Source organism: Nomascus leucogenys, chromosome 2 (assembly GCF_006542625.1).
Source record: "Nomascus leucogenys isolate Asia chromosome 2, Asia_NLE_v1, whole genome shotgun sequence".
NCBI lineage: Eukaryota > Metazoa > Chordata > Mammalia > Primates > Hylobatidae > Nomascus > Nomascus leucogenys.
The window spans coordinates 26,300,963-26,322,676 of NC_044382.1; the positions used below are offsets into that span (position 1 = coordinate 26,300,963).

A 21,714-nucleotide genomic window follows, 5' to 3' on the forward strand; every position below is an offset into this window, starting at 1 on the left:
GAGAAATCTATTGATCTCCTATTTTCATCATGCTGTACGGCTGACAAGTATTAGTGGAGATTGGTATTCTTTTTCCCATGACCCTGCAACTTTAATTTCTATCTCTACCCAGATTCCCACAACTTTGCAACATGCATTGCTCAAAGTGCCCATCCATGAAGTCAGAGTGGCTTCTTTTGTGTCAGTTCTGCCTTCCCAGCTCCTTCCCATTCAGAGAGAGGTCTCCGCCTCCTCCCCTGCTCCCTGACTCAAAGCCATCACTCCTCTCTTCCAGTGCAGCCTGACACACTCTCATTGGCCCTCAGCCTGTCAAGAGGAGGGGCTTGTGTCTCCGGGGCTCTTCAAAAGGGATCGGCGGTCCAGGCAGCCTAAACTTGAGGCTGAAACATTCACTGTCTCCCAGCCTTCCTTACTAAGCCTATGATTTTCCTGACTGCTTTCTTTTTTTTTTTTTTTTTTTTTTTTTTTTCCTAGCTCAGCTTGAAACAGAGCCTCATACCAGGGGAGACTCAGGCCTTGGATTTTAATGTCAGGGATGGAAAAACTTCAGAATGCTTCCTGGATCTACCAGCAGAAACTAGAAGATCCATTCCAGAAACACCTGAACAGCACCGAGGAGTATCTGGCCTTCCTCTGCGGACCTCGGCGCAGCCACTTCTTCCTCCCCGTGTCTGTGGTGTATGTGCCAATTTTTGTTGTAGGGGTCATTGGCAATGTCCTGGTGTGCCTGGTGATTCTGCAGCACCAGGCTATGAAGACGCCCACCAACTACTACCTCTTCAGCCTGGCGGTCTCTGACCTCCTGGTCCTGCTCCTTGGAATGCCCCTGGAGGTCTATGAGATGTGGCGCAACTACCCCTTCTTGTTCGGGCCCGTGGGCTGCTACTTCAAGACAGCCCTCTTTGAGACCGTGTGCTTCGCCTCCATCCTCAGCATCACCACCGTCAGCATGGAGCGCTACGTGGCCATCCTACACCCGTTCCGCGCCAAGCTGGAGAGCACCCGGCGCCGGGCCCTCAGGATCCTCGGCATCGTCTGGGGCTTCTCCGTGCTCTTCTCCCTGCCCAACACCAGCATCCACGGCATCAAGTTCCACTACTTCCCCAATGGGTCCCTGGTCCCAGGTTCGGCCACCTGTACGGTCATCAAGCCCATGTGGATCTACAGTTTCATCATCCAGGTCACCTCCTTCCTATTCTACCTCCTCCCCATGACTGTCATCAGTGTCCTCTACTACCTCATGGCACTCAGAGTGAGTATCTAGGCTGGGGTGGCCCGAGGCAGCATCCCTTCTTTGTTCACAGGCTCAAAGTTCAGAGAAAAACTTAGAAATTCAGAAATGGAAGGGAACAGAGGGAAAATAGAATGAGCTCAGATGGGAAATTGAGACTTAAAAGGACTTGCCTCAAATGAGATGAATGGTAACCACAACTATTTATCATTTCCTTTAGCTCGTCTTCTATTTTTCTTCCCTCTATTCTTGGGGTTCTCATATCTAAATATTCCTAAGAATCATCCAGAAAACTTACCTTGGGAGCAATATGCTACCTCACCCCCAGGAAAATGGGATTCAGAAGGTCTGAGGTGGAGCCTCATTTTAAATAAGCACATCAGGTGATCCAGGGTGAGGTGGCCACTTTGAGAGACTTCTCCACATCCCGTTGTCACTTTCCAGCCCCTGGCCACTGCCTGCATTGAGATTTTCCTCTATACCAACTTGGTCTGAGTATAACACAAACTATCCCTGCCTATTTTATAGTCCAAGATAGGTATTCAGTTTTAAAATCAGACATTTCCTGTGGTTGCTCTGACCCTTTCATTAAAATGAGGTTGAAACAAAACAAAATAAAACTATATATAATATGTTTAGTTATATATATAATATATAGCCATATATATAATATATAGTTATATATAATATATAGTCATATATATAATATATAGTTATATATAATATATAGTCATATATAATATATAGTCACATATATAATATATAGTTATATATAATATATAGTCATATATATTAATGACATGACTGAGATAACTTGAGCTTCTTTTGAGCAGGTGCAGATTGAGAGATAGCGAAGTAAACAGCACATGAGACAGAGTTAAAAAATGTGAATAAGAGCTTATCTGAAATTAAGAAAAAGATATCACTTATTTTGCAACATATATAATTAGAGGTTCTTTTCCTATGTTTATGGTGGTAAACTGATTTCTTTTTCAGAAGGGGGGTGTCTAAATTAGCTGAGAGAAACTATTTGTAATAAGGGTAGGAATTAGTCTATATAATTCCTCTCTGGTATATTCTGCACCCAAATTCATGAAGAGAAAAGTTCTTGACAATGACAATTTTACACCCACTTAAGGGAGGTATTATAGCTTGTGTAGTAAACAGTTACGAGACCATTTAGACTCCCAGAGCTACAGCTGACACATAATATGCCTTTAGGCAAGCCACATAATTCTCCTGGAATTGGTTTTCCCATGTATAAAATGAAAAGGTCACATCAGATCCTATCTACGTCCCCTCTAGCTCTAACAATTATTCCTTTAAAAAAAGAAAAAAAAACCTGTGAGCTGAAGCAATGTGAGTTTTAAATGAGAGGACAAGCAGATATCACACTCACATCATTCGCTTTGAGATGGCTCTAACATCACACATTATGTGACAACTAATATACTCCTATTTCAGTCCATCTCTGAGAAGCTGATTGTCAGAAGCGAGTGCCCAATGGTAGTCCTTTTGAATACCTATTGTCCTTAAAGTGAATAGCAAGGTCTAGGTAGGAAGAACAAATTCTAAGTGTCACAGACATCTGGGCACAAGAGTAAATCCAATTACGCAGAGAGCTGTGCCAGTCCCCTCCTGGAGGGCTAGCACCTGTATTCCCAGAGACATGTCCCACCTCGCACTAGCTCACAGCCATGTCTTAAGAATGTCCTGCACATCTCACTGCGGGGAAAAGACTTCTATACAACTCCAAAGAAAGTCTTATGAAAAATACCCACCCACTTAGTATTACCTCATCCAATGCCAAACAGTCGCCTATTTTGGGTCAATTTGGGAAAAATATTTAACTTTGAGTAGGAAATGCACATTTCCTCTTCCAATCTGTTACAATCAGTTTCATTGTGTTTTATTATCAAAAGTCCATGGCTACCTTGTATCAGGAGGTAAGTGATAGCTCAGACAAAAGTTTAAAAACCACCCTGGTTTGCTTTCTGTATGTAATGCAACTTTTGACAGCCTGTTTTCAGGAAGGATGAGCTGTTATCCAGGGTACCAGAGGACACCAGGACAGAAACTAACTGCTTGCAAAGTCACTCCTAGAAGAATTTAAAAATCTCTATACTGAAAGTCAGGAAAAGTAGGCCTTATTCTGTGTCACTGATCGCAGGGCCTTTATGTACACTATACCTGTAGCCTGAAATGTTCCTACTGTCTGCCACCACTCCCCTTTTTGCCTTTCTAACCCTCATTTGTTTTTTGTGTCATGCTTCAATCACACTTCCTCAGGGAAGCTCTCCCAGATTCCCTGAGCATTCTTATTTCCTGTTGTAGGTGTTCACGGCTCTCCGTGATTTTCCTTCATTACAATTTATATTTCCACACTTACGGATTCCTTAATTAATTTTTTTCTCCCCAACTAGACTGTAAGCTCAGTGAATGAATGAGGTTAAATTACTTCCTTCATTGCTGGGCTTTAGCTTCTCTACCTTTAAAACAAAGACTTGGAAATATCTCAAAGAGACCCAAGCAATCCTAATGATTGTTAAGTGATTGAGTCTGTTGGAAAGTTTGAAGGTGTGATTGACTCTGGGACCCACTGCTTTCAGAAGGCAGCAAGCCCAAGACTGATGAAATCACAGGACCAGAGAAGAAGGAGGAAACCCATATCTGTGCTCACATCTTGGCATTCAGTCACGCTGCATCATTCCAGGACACAGCCACCACTGAGCTGTTCTCCAGGGTTTGAACATTATAGAGATAGAAAATAGACAATTCTAGGGCAAGTCCCTCCACATCTGGGAGGAAGTTCTGGTGACAGTCTGATTTAGTTCTTACATCTCCTGCATGCTACATTCATGATTGAGTTGATGAGGATGGATGTATGAATTGCAGCAGAATTCAACCATGCCAACACAGGGTTGCACTAATTTTTTTAAGTAAATATATTGTGTTAAGATTATAGAGATATTTACACAAAACCTATATTATAATCTGGTATTCTGAAACTAAGTCCCACAAACTATATAAATGAACATCTGGTAGAGTGATTTCAGGCAGTATAAACAACTGATCAGCATTGTGTATCAACCTGAATAATAACCTCGCAAACCTCCCTTTCACTTTGCTCTTATGTAGCTAAAGAAGGTAATCACAATTTTTAGTAACCACACTATTTAGTAATGGTAATCACAACTTTCAGTAATCACAATATTTAGTAATAGTAATCACAATTTTTCACTCCTCCTTTTGTAACCTGAGTTGTAAAATAAAAGTTTTGGGGTGGGGAAGAATAATGAATGGTTGAATATCTACTTTACTAAACATCTGTAGGGAAGTGAAATTATTCAATGACAAAGCAGCATTTAATATTGGCTAGACTAACTGTTTTGATTCTATTCTATTCTGTCAACCACTCCAAATTCTGTTGGAACAACGTACACCATACGTAAGTAATCAATTTTTCACTCTTCATCTAGTTAGCTAGTTATGTCATTATAAACTAAGGAAGCTGCAAAATAAGCAACAACTCATCAGCACATGATTTTCTTTTTAGTGTAAACTATGCTGCTACAGGAAGCCTGTTCATAAAAGAATTGTGTGAACTATTTGTTTGATGTTTGATTTTTTAAAAAATTTTTCCTTGGGGTGGAGAAGTTGCCACTGAGAACTATTAAACACAAGGCAGGAAGTGACTAATATATCTCAATATTTTTTATTGTTCTTAATTATGGACTGAAATAAAATAATATAATAACTGCATCTTGCAAAAACCACAATCTTTAAATGGCATGAAATAATTAGAACCTTTAATAGATTTAATCTAAGATGAGTTAGTAAAGTTTGAAGTTTGATGCATTGCTCTAACCTTGAATGTGTTTTTCTTCTCAGCGTATCTGCCTCCTTCTTTGTATCAGTACAGACACTCTTTGTGAGCAAGTGGTAATATGAGAAAAGAATTTCTAGAAGGGACTCAGTACTCCACAAAAGTAACCTCACATATATAAACAAACAACTCTATTTTTAAAAAATCAGTTTTTCTGATGTCTCTTTAGTATACTCTGGATAATCATCAGAATCACTGTAATAGCAGTAATATACAACTTGCTGAGTATCATGTGCCAGGCACTGAGATAAGCACTCTACCTGCATGCTTTTGTTTTACTATTGCATTAATAATACTTTTCACCTTCAGATTTTTCCTGTCTAGTCCTAATCTCACAGAGTCTTTAATCCTTTACTTTATGAAGACAGAGATACATGTAGAACACTCTTATATGTTGAAGAGACAAATGGCCAGGCTTATACATTATCCAAGAGGATTCTTGAGGTCCTATGTGGTCCTGAGCACTACCTAACTGCAAGCAGCATATATGTTTGTTAGGAAGACTAGATATGGATTTGCTGAAGTTTCGAGGCAGCTTTTAATGACCCACTCTTCCAAGTCGATTTAATTTTAAATACCTGTTCTGGAATATTCCTTCAAAATGCTATCCAGCCCAGGACGATTATTGCTTCTTATAGCAGTTTGTTCCATTATTGCACATAATCACAACAATTTCTTCCTTATCTTGAATTAGAATCTATCTACCTGTAACTAAATAGATTGATTCTAATCTACTGCCATGACTGTATAAAATAAGCTAAATTTTCGTTCCACCTGATGGCTTCAATCAATTAGCCTGGACTTTTTACATTGCCGATGAGAGATTCCAACGCTGGGCCAATCCCAAAGGGAGCATAGACATGAAAAGTTCAGAAGCCAAGCTAGCTCTTGGTGAAGATTAATTAAATAAAACACACAGTCTCATTAGAAACCTAACTTTATTTCTGTTTCTTTGCTCTTTTCTTCTATGGTGGTGGTTTCAACCTCAAACTGCACACAGTCATCCTTTGGTGGCTCCAAGCATTTTTTCTTTGTGGTGGAAAAAAAATAACGTTTGTAATTCCAGACTTCATATGCAGAGAAGGACTCCCTCTGGCAGTCCCAATAAAAAATAAATGAAAACTTTCATCTTCAGAAGCACAAGCAAATATCTGATATCTTATTGGTCTGCATTATTCAATCATTGTGACTGGAGGATAGGACAAGTTGATTGGCTAAATTGTTTAGGGACTATACCTGGAGCTGAAGTTTAGTGACACCTCTATCCAAATTAAAGACTAAGAATGGGGAAGGAGTACATTCCCTAAGGGAAAATTAGGGTACTATTATTAAGAGAAGAGAGAAGTAAATGCTAGAGAACCAATGGGCAAATATATATTCACTATGTACTATACTAATTTCTGGATATTTGATGGTATTTTATCATGAGTCCTTAAAGCTTCCTTTATTTGGCCAAACATCCCCACAAATTAAAAAATGTGTAGAATAAAGAGAAAAACTTCCACAACTGGATGAATGATGTAGATCTTCAGTGCTATGGGAGTTCAAAGGAAGGAGAAGATAGTGGGCTAAAGTGGCCATCAAAGTCTTTCAGGAACAGACAGGACTTGAACTGAGCAAGGAAGATTCTGCATACAAGTAGTGCTGATAGCTGAAAGTTTCAAATGTTACATCAAGGATCTCCATATCTTCGTATCTTCCAACGAGGATGAATATATTTTAAACATCTTAACTCAGAGACACATAAGACTGTTTTCAGTAATTAATATTACTGTAATATTAAAACAACATTTCCCAATTTGTGTTTGTCAAGATGGTACAAGGTAATCCACTGAAAAGGGTCGGGGGAAAATATTGTTTAGTCAAAGAAACACTATCTCCCTTTTGGCTAAGATATGAGTAGGTGATGTGAGTGTGGAAGGTAGAGGGGAGGTAAGTAGAAAGTTGATACACTATCCCCCTTGAAAATTCATAATGCCCATCAGCATATTTAAGTCTCTGAGAAGATCCACAGTAAACACTGATGAGGCAAGAATAATTCCTGTTTTTGTTTTCTACTATTTATCCACCACATAGCAGAAGGATTTCACTTTAACAGATTTCTAATAATTATGAATGAGTGAATGAGTGAATTGAAAAGCCTTTCTAACTTTTCTTGAACTTCAGAATTTTACATTTTTCATGGAACACCTATTAACATGCTACACAGCCAAGGTTCCACATAACTGTATACGAAAAGTGGTTGCGCTATTACTTGGCCACAATCATTTATCCAGTTGAGTAGATGACCTGAATCCAATTCCACCTTCAACATACTGTTAAACATCTGACATAGTCTTACATTTCTCTAGGTCCCAGTTCTTCTGTCTTCAAAATGAGTGTTTGAGTTATGTTTCTCAGATTTTAACAGGAGGAAAAATGTTTTTCTTTCTTACTATCTCTCCCAACTTACTTCCCTTTCAGCTAAAGAAAGACAAATCTCTTGAGGCAGATGAAGGGAATGCAAATATTCAAAAACCCTGCAGAAAATCAGTCAACAAGATGCTGTGTAAGTGCCACATTTTGTTTTTTGTTTTGTTTTGTTCATAAGAGCAAAGGAGGTACATTTGGTACCAACTAAATGCTGCTGGGGTAGGTTCCAATTTATCCTGAAACAGAGTATTTATGAGAGTAGATTAAGATCAAGGAGCAAAGGGGAGAGATATATAATGAAGACACCTCCTTAATGGTGTATGTCAATGCTAGGTGACCTGTCTTCCTTTGCTTCTTCAAGCTTCCAGGACCTGTGTGTTTTGTTTCATTTTTGGTTTTGAACCCTCAAAACAACACTCTCAGTTTCATCCACTGACATACACTCTGTGTGGTGCTTGGTAAATTACATTCCCTTTCTCAGCCTTTGAGCTTCACTTTCCCCCTCTGTGAAATGAGCAGGTTTTTAACCTATTTGTATTACGGATTTCTTTTAAAATATGATGAAAGCTGTAGACTCTCCTTTCCAAAAAAAAAAAATGAACAAATATGCATACACAAAAGATTTTACAACCCATTTCAGGAGGTCATGAACCAACCCCTGATACTCATAGACTCCATGGGATCTTTCAGTTCCAGGTTAAGAACATCTGGCAAGCATCTCCAAGTAGCCATTTCACATATGACATTGTATAACTTTGTTTCAAACAGTATACTTTTGAATAAATAAGATCGTTTTTAAAATTCACTTACTGAGCCACAGTCTCCCAGAAGAATGTTATAAAAATATATGATGCAGCACTACTATATGAGAGTTACTGATGAGGGAAAGGAGATTTATAATATATTTTGCAAATCAAAGTCTAAAGTTTAGAAGAAATTAATCCTCCAGGCTAATATGCATATGAAACATTCACTGTAACTATACAGCATTTCTGAACAAAAAATAAACTGTGAAGTCCCTGAAGTGGGTCTTCTCGATTCTAAGAGTTATCTTCTTGGAAATATTTTAGCTCCTCTTGGCACTTGACTTTCTCTATTAAGAAACATAATTTCTTCATTATCCCTCCCCTTTTCTCCTTGGTCATAATCTACTCTCACAAAAAAAAAAAAAAAAAAAAAAAAAAAAAAAAAAAAAAAAAAAAAAAAAACACAAGAAGCTCACTCATATTAAAGTCACAATAACAGAATATACTGTAAAGTATTTGCGTTGGGATGGGGTTCAACTTTAACAGGAATTAAAGTTGTTTGTTGTTGCTGTTGTTGTTGTTGCTTTTGAGATGGAGTCTTGCCCTGTTGCCCAGGCTGGAGTGCAGTGGCATCTCGGCTCACTGTAACCTCTGCCTTCCAGGTTCAAGCAATTCTCCTGCCTCAGCCTCCTGAGTAGCTGGGATTACAGGCGTGTGCAACCACACCTGGCTGATTTTTGTATTTTTAGTAGAGATGGGGTTTTGGCCAGGCTGTTCTTGAACTCCTGACCTCAGGTGATCCACCCCTTGGCCACCCAAAGTGCTGGGATTATAGGCCTGAGCCACCGCGCCCGTCAGGAATTAAAGTTTTAATTAAAGGGAATTGTAGGCAGTAGTGAACAGATTAGGGACTTTTCTTGGGTTGGCAAATTCAGTAGAAACCTATAGTTATCTTTGAAGCCATACCACACAGGCAAACAACTTACTCTGAATGTGTTTAATGCCAACAGGAAGTGCATGTATAATAAACTTACTATGAAAACTTCATATCTGTACACAAGTACAGAAAACTGTAAAATGAATACCCATGTACCCATCACCCAGCTTCAAAAAGTATTACCTCATAGCTAATCTTGTTTCATGTATACCCTTATCTCTCCCCTAGCCCCAAAAGATTATCTTCAGGCAAATCCCAAGAGTCATGTCATAGCAAAGTATTTACAACTTCAAAAAGAAAAAAAAGTGTGTGTGTGTGTGTGTGTGTGTGTGTGTGTGTGTTTAATTTGTGGAGCTTAAATGTCCCAAAGAAAAACTACAGAAATACCAGTCTCTGTTTGGGGAGGTGAAAATAAGAGATGGGAAGGAATTCTGTGCTGTAGCAATTTATAATACGACGGACACATCACTTCCAATCAAAAGATTCTTGTAAAGTACTATTATGCTTGTGGTTGTTTGATCCCTTCTTTCTCCTTGCCTACCCATTACAGAATTTTAAATTACTGAATTCAGAGAAACTTCTAATTATTCCTATAACAACAAGATGAATTTATATATACATTTAACAGTTTATTATTTATCTTTCACAATAAGATGTTTTCAGGACTTTGAAATAAATTAAGTTCTATTTTAAATGTTCTAAAAAGTTTTACATTATACAAGAAATCTTGTATAATCTTATGGAAAACTGATCCTAGATCTTATACAATTCATTCTTGTGTTTTAAATGTTTTGTACTGAGGCTCTTTGGGATCTAGTTTGCCTCTATAACTGTTATAGCTTAACAAAGTTGAAGGGAAAAACTACTAGAAGAAATGATTGACTCAGAGAGAGCATTGTATACCTATCCTTGCACAGACTGCCTTCTGCTCTCCCATTTATCATCCATTTTCAGTTGTCTTGGTCTTAGTGTTTGCTATCTGTTGGGCCCCGTTCCACATTGACCGACTCTTCTTCAGCTTTGTGGAGGAGTGGACTGAATCCCTGGCTGCTGTGTTCAACCTCATCCATGTGGTGTCAGGTAAAACCTAGCTGGATTTGGTGCATGACTAGTATTCAGGTAACAGCAGCTTCTTCTTCATCTTGCTTAGACACCTAAGTACTCCAGTTTATCATGGGGATCTGCCATGCTATAATGAAGACATTTGATTTTTCTTTTATTCAGTGATTGATTATGTTTGGTACTGTTCCAAATACACATATACCAGATCACTATTTTCAAGGCTACTTTATGGAAAACCTCAACTCTAACTGTGATGATTACAGAAGGAAAATGGTCAAGGAGTGATTCCTTTGGTTATCCTCCAAATGGCCATGCAATTAAGTTGGTTCTTATTTAGTAAACACCCATGTCCCTGAAATCTCATATTGCCTTTGGGAAGTATTATATCCTCATGAAGGAAAACCAAACGGTATTCATAGGTCATCAAGTTCTCCTTTTAGGCTACTGTAACTCTGCTTGTTGAGGATACCATAGTATATTGTGGAAACAATGGTAGTAAGGTCAGTAAGTCAGATGACCTGGATTTGCAACCCAATTTCCCCATTGCTATTCTGAGTGATCTGGAGAACATGGCTACCTTCACACCAAAGTTTCCTCAACTGTAAAATGGCAAAAAAAAAAAAAAAAAAATCCTCCTGCAGACAAACCACGGACTGATGGTAAGGAGCAAATGCAATAATAGACATTAAAGAGTTCTTTAAGCTGTAATTGCTGTATATCTTTCTATAATCATCACAAGGTCATTAGGTGGATATTATGATTAACATTGTATAGTCAAAAATAAAACACTTCCACAAGAAGAAATGATTTGCCCTAAGGCACTTAGCTAACAAATAACCCACCCGAGTCATCTAACTTCAAGTTCAGTGTTGTTTCTACTAAAATGGAGCAGAGAATGGCCACCCAGTTTCTTCTTTCTCAGTCAGTGACAGCTAACTCAGTGTTAGCCTTAGCCTCGGACCTCTTCGTCCCCCCACCTCTCCTGGTCACCGGCTGATTCTGTGGGCTCATTAGATTATCGAAGACATCACCGGAAAGGAAAGATAAGATCACCTTTTACAAGTTAAGCTCCAGATGTGCACAAAGCAGAAACAATGACATCTATACTGAATATTGTGTATATTATATATTTGCTGTCACCCTCTTTTTTGTACTCAGCAGGCCTAATGTATAGCTTATTCCTGGACATTAGCACTTTCCTGTTCAACCATTTGCAACCAAAGCTCAAAAATACGTATACCTCTTAGTTTATCCTTTTGGTTAATCTGCAGAAAACAGAAATGTTTAAATAAATGAGAAAGCACTACAAGGTCAAATGAGACTTGACTAGTTGACTACATATCTCTGGATGCATCAAGGCAATTATCTTAAGATTTTCAAGTTGTAGCCTCAATAATGACATGATCCTGTTCAGATACCATCTCCCCCCTTTTATATTAGCACACTAGATTAAATCTAAATATCTTAAACACTACAGAAAATACCCCCAACTTGCCTTTTAATCCTCCAACTTTTATTATTTTTATTCATAGACCATATACTTATCAAATTGGTAATTAGAGAGTTCTGCACATTATTCCTGCACAATATGGCCATTCCTGCCCCTGAATACTTGTGCATGCTATATACCCTGTACCTGCAACACCCTCTCCTATCTTCCTCAACTATCTCTTACCCATTTTGAGGCCTGGCTAGGGTTCAATCGCCCCCCACTAAATCTTTTATGACTATCACAGTCCTTGTGTTTCTGCTATTATGTGAATTGCTATAGCATGATTTGTTATCTCATATTTGTTCTTAACAGATGCTGCTTGGTATTGTTGTATTGTTAATTATTTAACTTAGCCATAAATCTTGTCTCTGCAGTACCATTCCAAGATCTTGGAGAACAAAGTCTAAATTCACTGCCTCCCAATGTGCCTTGAAGTTCATGGCACATAATAAGAGTTAAATCAATATTTATTTTTTGAATGAACTAATAGTGTTAATGCATAAAAATGTTCTCCTTTAATATTCTTCCAAGTTTATTCTGTAGACAAGGCATATAGCACTCTGAATGTCCTGAACCACATAAATAAGGACAACAAGGAATCTGTTGGCAATATTAACCATCACTTGTTTTACATTCTTAGCCATTCTCAACCTCTCTGTGGATGGTATCTTAACTTTACCCTCACAATAATCCAGGGAGGTGGGTTAGGCTGGAAATTACATTCCCATTTTACAGAGAAAGAAACTGAAGTGCCAGGGTTTGTCTAAGGCCACAGGATGTGTGAGGGCCAAGATCAGAAACTAGGTCCTCTGATTCCCAAACTTGGGCTCATTTTGGGCTTTAGAGAAATAAAATTTAAAAAGGCAATAAAGGAAGAGTGTATTCCAAACAGGAAAATGACAATGTGAAGGTTAATTGGTAGAGGAAATAAATGGTAAAATACAATTCTTCAAAAGGTGGAGGAACCATCAAGGGAAAAGGGTAGGTAGGAACAGCACACTAGGGAATATTTCTTTGAAGCCATATCTTAGCATTATAAGGAGTCTCAGCAGGAATTAAGCCTTGGCTGATTTACCTTCTTCTACTACTTGCAATTCCAAATTATAGATTTAAGTAAAATTCCAATGAGATAGAAATGTTTCTCTTCCCTCTGATATTTAAGCATCTTTCATTCATGTTATGGAAACATGGTCTTTAATTAAACAAGTAGGGATCAAAGAAAGTTGCTGAACATCTCAGAGAGATCCCATGTCAGCCTAACTTACTCCAAGACTCTTTAATCTTTGTATTTGATTGCTAAGTGCACAAGTGGAAGATCTATTCAGAGCATTTTGTATTCTCGATTAGAGGCTTCTATGTATTATCACTTCCAAAAGAGGCAATCACAGGGATTCTAGGCCTTTGTAAATATTTATGCTTCTTCCTTCATGCCGGTCACTCAAGTTCTTCTCAGCACATCTTTTTAAATCCCCTGCATTTCAGGTGTCTTCTTCTACCTGAGCTCAGCTGTCAACCCCATTATCTATAACCTACTGTCTCGCCGCTTCCAGGCAGCATTCCAGAATGTGATCTCTTCTTTCCACAAACAGTGGCACTCCCAGCATGACCCACAGTTGCCACCTGCCCAGCGGAACATCTTCCTGACACAATGCCACTCTGTGGAGCTGACCGAAGATACAGGTCCCCAGTTCCCATGTCAGTCATCCGTGCACAACTCTCACCTCTCAACAGCCCTCTCTAGTGAACAGATGTCATGAAGAAACTATCAAAGCTGCCACTTTAACAAAACCTGAATTCTTTCAGAGCTGACTTTCCTCTATGCCTCAAAACTTCAGAGAGGAACATCCCATAATGTATGCCTTTTCATATGATATTAGAGAGGTAGAATAGCTCTGACAACTCATGTATCCATTGCTAATTTTTTTTTTAATAAACATGAAAACTGAGAGTTAGATCTGGTTTCAAAATCCAGAACTGCCTGATTTTTAGTTATCTTTCCACTATCCTAACTGCCTCATGCCCCTTCACTAGTTTTTTCAAGCCAAGAACATGACTGGAAAAGCATGGCACCTATATCTTGATTAATTTCCATTAATGGAAATGGTTTGTGCTGAGTCATCTACGTTCTGAGTCAGGCTGTCACTCCTGCTACCAATGGCCACTGTGAGCCACAAAAGGAAGACATGTACATGCTGTTCTACTTTATATGATGTGAGAAGCCAACATCAGTGTCCCTTGGCAGCAGTCTACAGGCGTACCTTGTTTTATTGTGCTTAATTTTATTGTGCTTCTCAAATATTGCACTTTTTAAAAAATTGAAAGTTTGTGGCAATGCTGTTGAGCAAATCTGCTGGAACCTTTCTTCCCAAAAGCATGTGCTCACTTCATGTCTCTGTGTCAATTGTCATAATTTTCACAATAAACTTGATTATTATTATATGTGCTTATGGTGATCTGTAGTCAGTGATCTTTGATATTACTATTGTAATTATTTTGGGAAACCTATGAACTGCTTCCATAGAAGATAGAGAGCTTAATAAATACTGTGTTGTTCTGACTGTTCAACTCACCAGCCATTCCCCCATCTTGGTCCCTCTCCATGGGCCTCCCTATTCCCTGAGACAAAGCAATATTAAAATTAGGCCAACTAAGAACCCTACAATGGCCTCTAAGTGTAAGTGAAAGGAAGAGTGGCAAGTCTCTCACTTTAAATCAAAAGCTAGAAAGGATTAAGCTTAGTGAGGATGTAAAAAAACTGAGATAGGCTTAGAGCTATGCCTCTCATAGCTGTTAGCCAAGTTTTGAATACAAAGGAAAAGCTCTTAAAGAAAGTTAAAAGTGCTAATCTAGTGAATGCATAAATTATTGTAAGAAAACAAAAAATTCTTATTGCTGATATGAAGAGTCTGAGTGGTCTGGATAGAAGATCAAACCAGCCACAACATTCCCTTAAGCCAAAGCCTAATTCAGAGAAAGGCCCTAACTCTCTTCAATTCTATGAAGACAGAGAGAGCTGAGAAAGATACAGAAGAAAAGTTGGAAGCTAGCAGAGGTTGGTTCATGAGGTTTAAAGAAAAAAGCCATTCTCTATAACATAAAAGTGCAAACGGAAACATCAAGTGCTGATGTAGAAGCTGAAACAAGTTATCCAGAAGTTACAGCTAAGATAATTGATGAAGTTGGCTACAGAAAAAAAAAAAGATTTTTAATGCAGATGAAACAGTTTTATCTTGGAAGAAGACGCCATCTAACTAAGGCTTTTATACTCAGAAAAGAGAAGTCAATGTCTGACTTCAAAGCTTCAAAGAGCAGGCTGACTCTCTTGTATGGGGATAATGCAGCTGGTGACCTGAAGTTGAAGTCAATGCTCATTCACCATTCTCAAAATCCTAGGGCCCTTAAGAATTATACTTAATCTACTCTGTGCTTTATAAATGGGGAAACAAAACCTGGGTAACAGCACATCTGTTTACAGCATGGTTTACTGAATATTTTAAGCCCACTGTTGAGATCTACTGCTCAACAAAAAGATTCCTTTCTACATATTACTGCTTATGAATAATGCATCTATTCACCCAAGAGCTGTGATAGAATTGTACAAGGATATTAATGTTTTCATGCCTGTGAACACAACAGTCATTCTGAAGCCCATAGATCAAGGAATAATTTCAACTCTGAGAAACACATTTCCATGAGGTGGTAGCTGCCATTGATAGTGATTCCTCTGATGGATCTGGGCAATGTAAATTGAACCTTCTGAAAAGAATTCCCCATTCCAGATGCAATTAAGAACATTAATGATTCATGGGAGGAAGTCAAAATACCAACATTAACAGGAGTTTGAAGGAAGTCACGTCCAACATTCATGAGTAATTTTGAGGGGTTCAAGACTTCAGTAGAGGAAGTAACCACAAATATGGTAGAATAAGCTAGATAACTGGATTGGAAGTTGAGCCCAAAGATGTCACTGAATTGCTGCAACCTCATCATAAAACTTGAACAAATTAGAGGTTGCTTCTTATGGATGAACAAAGAAAATGGTTTCTTGAGATGGAATCTACCACTAGTGAAGATGCTGTGAACATTGTTGAAATGACAACAAAGGATTTAGAATATTCTACAAACAGCTGATAAAAGAGCTGCAGGGTTTGAGAGGATTGATTTCAGTTTTGAAAGAAGTTCTCTTGTGGGTGAAATGCTATTAAACAGCATTGCATGCTACAGAGAAATCTTTCATGAAAGTAAAAGTCATTGGATGCAGCAAACTTTATTGTTGTCTTATTTGAAGAAATTTCCACAGCGACCCCACCCTTCAGCAACCACCACCCTCATCAGTCAGCAGCTGTCAACATTGAGACAAGATCCTTCATTAGCAAAAAGATTGACTCACTGACAGTCTAGATTATAATTTTTGTTTTTTAGCCACAAAATATTTTTAAGTTATATACATTTTTAGAACTTCATGCTATTATAGACTACAATATAGTGTAAACATAACCTTTATATGCACTAAGAAACTAAAAAACAAAGTGTGACTTGCTTTATTGCAATGGTCTGGAACTGAACCCACAGTATCTCTGAGGTATGCCTGTATTTGCCTACTGCCTCATATACTGTCATTATAATGTGATTCCTTACAGTCCTACAGCTTTTTACTTTAAGAGTTCCCCCTTATAACATGAGAATGCTCCTTAGAATGATTATTTCTACCACCCCAATCGCCAAGTCATTACCAGTCATTTCTCATTAGGAATTGGATCCAAACTAAGAAGTTCAACTTAGAGAAGAATGAGAAGAGGGAGGGGCTGTGGTCGAAGGTCAAAAGAAGCATAAACTATACCAAACAGGAACTTAGTTATTTTTATAAATTGGTCTGGACTTGGATTTCTAATGTCTAATTTCATATAGTATAGATGGAAGTATGCTCTACTATCTTGGAATCAAGACAAGTCAAATGGCAACAACTGGTCTCAAACCCATAACTTTTACTTACTCAGTCTTTTATTACCTACATAATGCTCTTCACACATGTAATATGGACAAAACTACTTCCTAGAATAATTTTCCATTATACCATCACAAGTAATGTATAATCTATTCAAATGGAATTACTTGCTGTTCTTATGCAAATGCATCCCACAGTTTTTCCCAGCTGCAGCTCTTCATGCATAGAAGGCCCACTTCATCTCCAATCTCCATCTGTTTCTATCCTACCCATCCTTCAATGTTCATCTCAGTGTGGTGCTTCCTCCCTGAAGCCTTGCTTGATTTATTCAAATAGATATTGTATCTGACTTCTCTGTCAGTTTATGTCTCTTAAGGTTTTTCTTCACTTTGCTTTTTATTTCAGTGATTTATGTTCTTGCTTTGCCAAAATGTAAATTTGTCAAAGACATGATGTATCTGGTGTTCATTTTTTCTGTTGTTGGAACAATGGCAATATATCTATCACAATGGTAGATGTTCAATAAATATGTGATAAAGTGAGTTGGCTTGATATTTCAGTGTATTGAGTTAAGCAACAATTCCAAATGGAACCATATTAAGAGACAAAAGACTAAGATTATGTTTCTGACAGGGATACCTGACCTTCAGTTGGCCACCCAATCAGTTGTGATTATAATGACATGCCTGCTGTCCCTATGGTACAAGAAGGCCCTTCCCAATCTCAGGAGTTACTGATGCTGAAACACCAAAGTTCCAGCATTTAGCCTCTGAATTGTTCATAAGTTGAATGAATGATTCCAATGATAAATGGGGGTATTGGTCTCTGACATTATCATTTGTTAATTTAATAGTCATATTCAGATACTCAACATTAAAACAAACAAAGAAACTCTGCTAATTGCAACTCAGTTTTAATAAATCAGAATTCTCTCATGATGATTTACATTAGTGGACAGAATTCTGTGGTCATTCGAGGATTGAGTTGAAAAGGCTCTGCAAAACAAAACCTCAAAAATGGAGGAGAAATTAATTTTCTACTTGCCTTTTAAGGTAGAGATATTCTTGAATGATAATCTATTAGTCCTTAAACATCAATTTAACATTAACTCCCAATTACCAGGACTAACAATGCTGCTGCTGTCAGTGAATAGATAGAGAAACACACTAAAACTAAAGCTAGCAATTTGACTGCTTGACTAAAACTTTGTCCTTTTTCGTTTCCTCCTCATTTATCTTTTTCTTTTAAAAACTTGTATCAGATAATTATTTACACATAAATTCTTCCCTTAAACACATCTTCACTTGGAGACATTAGGAGATGTGCATCATGCCAGGTTATAAACTTCCTGCCCTTGAAAGTTGATGTCTAGAAGAAGAGATTATTATTTCTGAAAACCATGACAACATTAATTGCTTAAATCTGATTGTGAAGTGTGCCACAAAATATAAATACAAGTACTTTGGGACCATATGAAAAAGGGATTTGACCTAGTCAGGAGGAAATAAGATTCAAAAAGGAAACAATGAATAAAAGAATGTTGGTTGAGTTTTTGTTTATACATACACCTACACACGTACATATATACATATAGGAAGTATGTATTTCAAAATGAAAATTAAAATATCACAAGTTCTAGAGTTAGCTTATATAATGGTTCATATAAAATTCATAGAACAAAGGGAGAAAACAAAATTAAATTGTTTAATGCTTCTAATGGTTGACCTCATGATCTTTTTATGAATTCCTTGTGATCTCTGAGTTTTAGAATAATGACAGAAGTAAATATCACAGTAAACATCACAGATAGAAAATGACATAGCAAACATGATTAATAAAATATAGTCATGTGCTCCATAACAATGTTTCAGTCATTAGTAGACCACAGACTAATATGTGAAAGTGGTCCCATAAGATTATAATATCATATTTTTACTGTAACTTTCCTATGTTGAGATATGTTGAGATACAAAAATACTTACTACCATGTTACAGTTATTTACAGTATTCAGTACAAGAACATGCTGTAAAGATTTGTAGCCTAGGAGCAATAGGCTATACCATATAGCCTAGGTGTGCAGTAGGCTATACCAGCTAGTTTTGTGTATGATGTTTGCACAATAACAAAATTGCCTAATGATGCATTTCTCAGAACATATCCTCATCACTAAGTGACACATGACTGTATTGGTAACTTAACCCTTTTGCAATGAGATAGTGACTTTTTAGCACTCCAGTAATCTGTAAGCTTAGTGAACTGAAGCAATGACATTCAGAATGTTGCCTATCACATTAGTTTCTCTAACACAAAGAAATAGCAGGCGTTTTAAATCTGACACCCATGAACAAATGTAAGGAGATCCAAGAATCTCCTGAAATTATATTCAAAATTCTTAGTACTTTTCCCCCCTTGGAGAGAAAATGTATATAGCCTTGCTTAGCTCCTCAAAGTAGTCTGTGACTCAAATTATTATAATCTCTATTGTAAAGTGCACTTAAGTCTTAAATAAAGATACTCTCTTAATGGATGAATTTTAATTGAATGAACATATTTGTGGGACAGCTAAAGAAGTAACATTATTCCAACATAAGAATTCAGTATGTAAAATCATCAGCGGTTCAGTAGTGTGCTGGTACTGGCTTGGACTGGCTTATAAAAGCTTATTGTTAAATATTTAGGACTTTTGAAGGCCTGTTGTCAAGTGATTGATAGCTTGAAATCAGTCACAGTGAAAATGTTTATACTGCAGAAATTGGCAAACACCACAAATCAGGGCTTTTTTCCTCTCCCAGCTAGCTGGCTTATCAGCACACCACTAGCTATTAATATGCTGGTATTCTGCCATCTTGTTGTAATATATGTGATTTGTTTTTAGAATAAATGCCAATAACACTGTTATAATTATAGGCCACTTAAAGTTGTGGTTAACTCATTGAAAAAAATAGTCAATGGACCAGAGTTTTGACCCAGAGGTACCAGATAAAATAGGCTGAAGCATGCTAATTATGACATGAAAGCCTCATCAGCATTTTGTAATTAACCTACAGTGGAAGTATTACTGTGGAATGCTGTCCATTAATATTAGTGCAGAAAATAGCAACAGATCTACTTATCTTTCCTATACATCTGTTTTTAAATATCCCACAGGATTCACTGTAAAAAAATGCAAATATTTCACATTCTCCTCTACTTAGCTGGAGGCTTTTTTTTTAGTATGTGGAAATGCACGATAAATACATTATAAGGTTTTCAGATTACTGACTGAAAGGAAATTTATAGTCATTCTTTCACTATCTCTTCTTAGCTGTGGCCCTGATTCAATAGAGACATGCAGCCTATTTTGAACTCCTATGTACATTATGAATTTTATAGACGTTTAGAAAAGGAAGGAGCCTTCAAGCCTTGAAGATTATCTAGTTCAACAGTTTTTTATGTATCAGTAATGTTAATTGAGACTTTTCTAGCTACTCTACTAATAGCTTTACATTTATCATCTATTTTAACCTTATCAAGAGATGGACACTATCATAATCCCCATCCCATAGAACAAAAATACATTGAAACAGAGGACTTAAGTGATTTGCCCACAGTTACACAGCTAATAAATGTTGGAGATGAGATTTAATTCAGCCAGTTAGTTCTAAGCCTAGACCTCCAGCTCTTAGCTAAAAATCTATACCAACTTTCTAAAGCACAAAAAGGAAATATGGCTTGTCTGAGATGAAACAATGAGTCAATAGGTTGATATCAGGACTGATTTATCCTGACTTGGGCCCATGGCTCCTTCCATACCTCACTACCTTTAATGAACGAGGGGTACCTATAGCCTGTATAATTTAGAAAATAAATTATAATATAAAAAAGCATACTTCTTCAACGTGTAATAATGTCTTTGGGTCTCATTTAAGAGAATTTCATTAATAGGTTTATCTATCTAATTTGATTAGCTTTTAAAAAAAAAGCTTGTATTCTTTATACACATACCAAATTCTTGACAGCAGAAGGACATAGCTTTAAAATATGCTAGGTAACTGTTGGGTGGCTCACACTGGGATTCTTAAAAATCTAAAATCATGCTTTGACTGAAATTGAAAGAAGGTCTTAGAATTCAGTCTCAAACTTCACCCTGTAATTTTTACCTATTGGAGTGTCATTTCCTAATGGTGCAAAAGAAAAAAAAAGTTGCACTGGAAACTTGTTAGTAATGGCAAGCAAGACTTTATTCAACACAATTACAATAGGGGAGAGACTAGCGCCATAGGCGAGAGAAATTGAACTCAACTCCAAATATGACCGAAACAAGTGGGGATTTATAGCCAATAGTCAGGGTGAGGGAGACAATAAAAATTACCCAGAGGAACTTTATTAGGTATTAGGAGACTGAGAGAATTGATTAGATAAAAGCATATGAAAAGAAGCCTGGCTGAATATCGAGGTCTGTAAAATACCTCAGTAGGATTCTAGCTAAAACTGGCCTCAGCAGGCCAAAGACGGGGGCCACAGAGAGGCCTAGTAAAAACAAGGCTCAAAGGAGCCTAACTAAAGTTTGATCAAGGAGCAATTCCTTGTCAATTGTGAGCCTATGAGCTGAGGATGGCAACAGGAGAAACCCAGGGTAGATGGAAAAACACTTAAAGTGTCATAAAGTGCCAGGTTCTGCAATATGATTCTTAGAAAAGTTGCGACTCACCTAAAATTCTTCTCTCCACCTTCTTCTCAACTCATCTCTTCGAGAAATTTTCCATGACCATATTTTCTCTTATCATAACTCTCCTTAGGGTTCTCCAGGGAATGAGAATCAGTAGAATGGATGATTGAATGGATAGATAGATGGATGATGGTGATAGATAGATAAAAAAGAAAGGAATAAAAGAAGGGAAAGAGAAGAAGGAAGGAAGGAAGGGAAGGGAAAGAAGGAAGGAAGGAAGGGGGAAGGAAGGAAGGAAGAAGAAAGAAAGAAAGGAAGGAAGGAAGGAAGAAAGAAAGAAAGAAAGAAGAAAGA

General features: G+C 37.4%; 1 protein-coding gene across 1 annotated transcript; it reads left to right on the forward strand.

Annotated features, from left to right (window-relative positions):
• Positions 1-526: 526 nt before the first annotated feature.
• Positions 527-14,219, forward strand: NMUR2 (neuromedin U receptor 2). The gene is made up of 4 exons (XM_003276551.4): positions 527-1,252; positions 7,581-7,665; positions 10,167-10,292; positions 13,249-14,219. Exons 1-4 carry the CDS (start codon positions 527-529, stop codon positions 13,521-13,523), a joined length of 1,212 nt encoding a protein of 403 aa, XP_003276599.3. The 3' UTR covers positions 13,524-14,219.
• Positions 14,220-21,714: the final 7,495 nt, after the last annotated feature.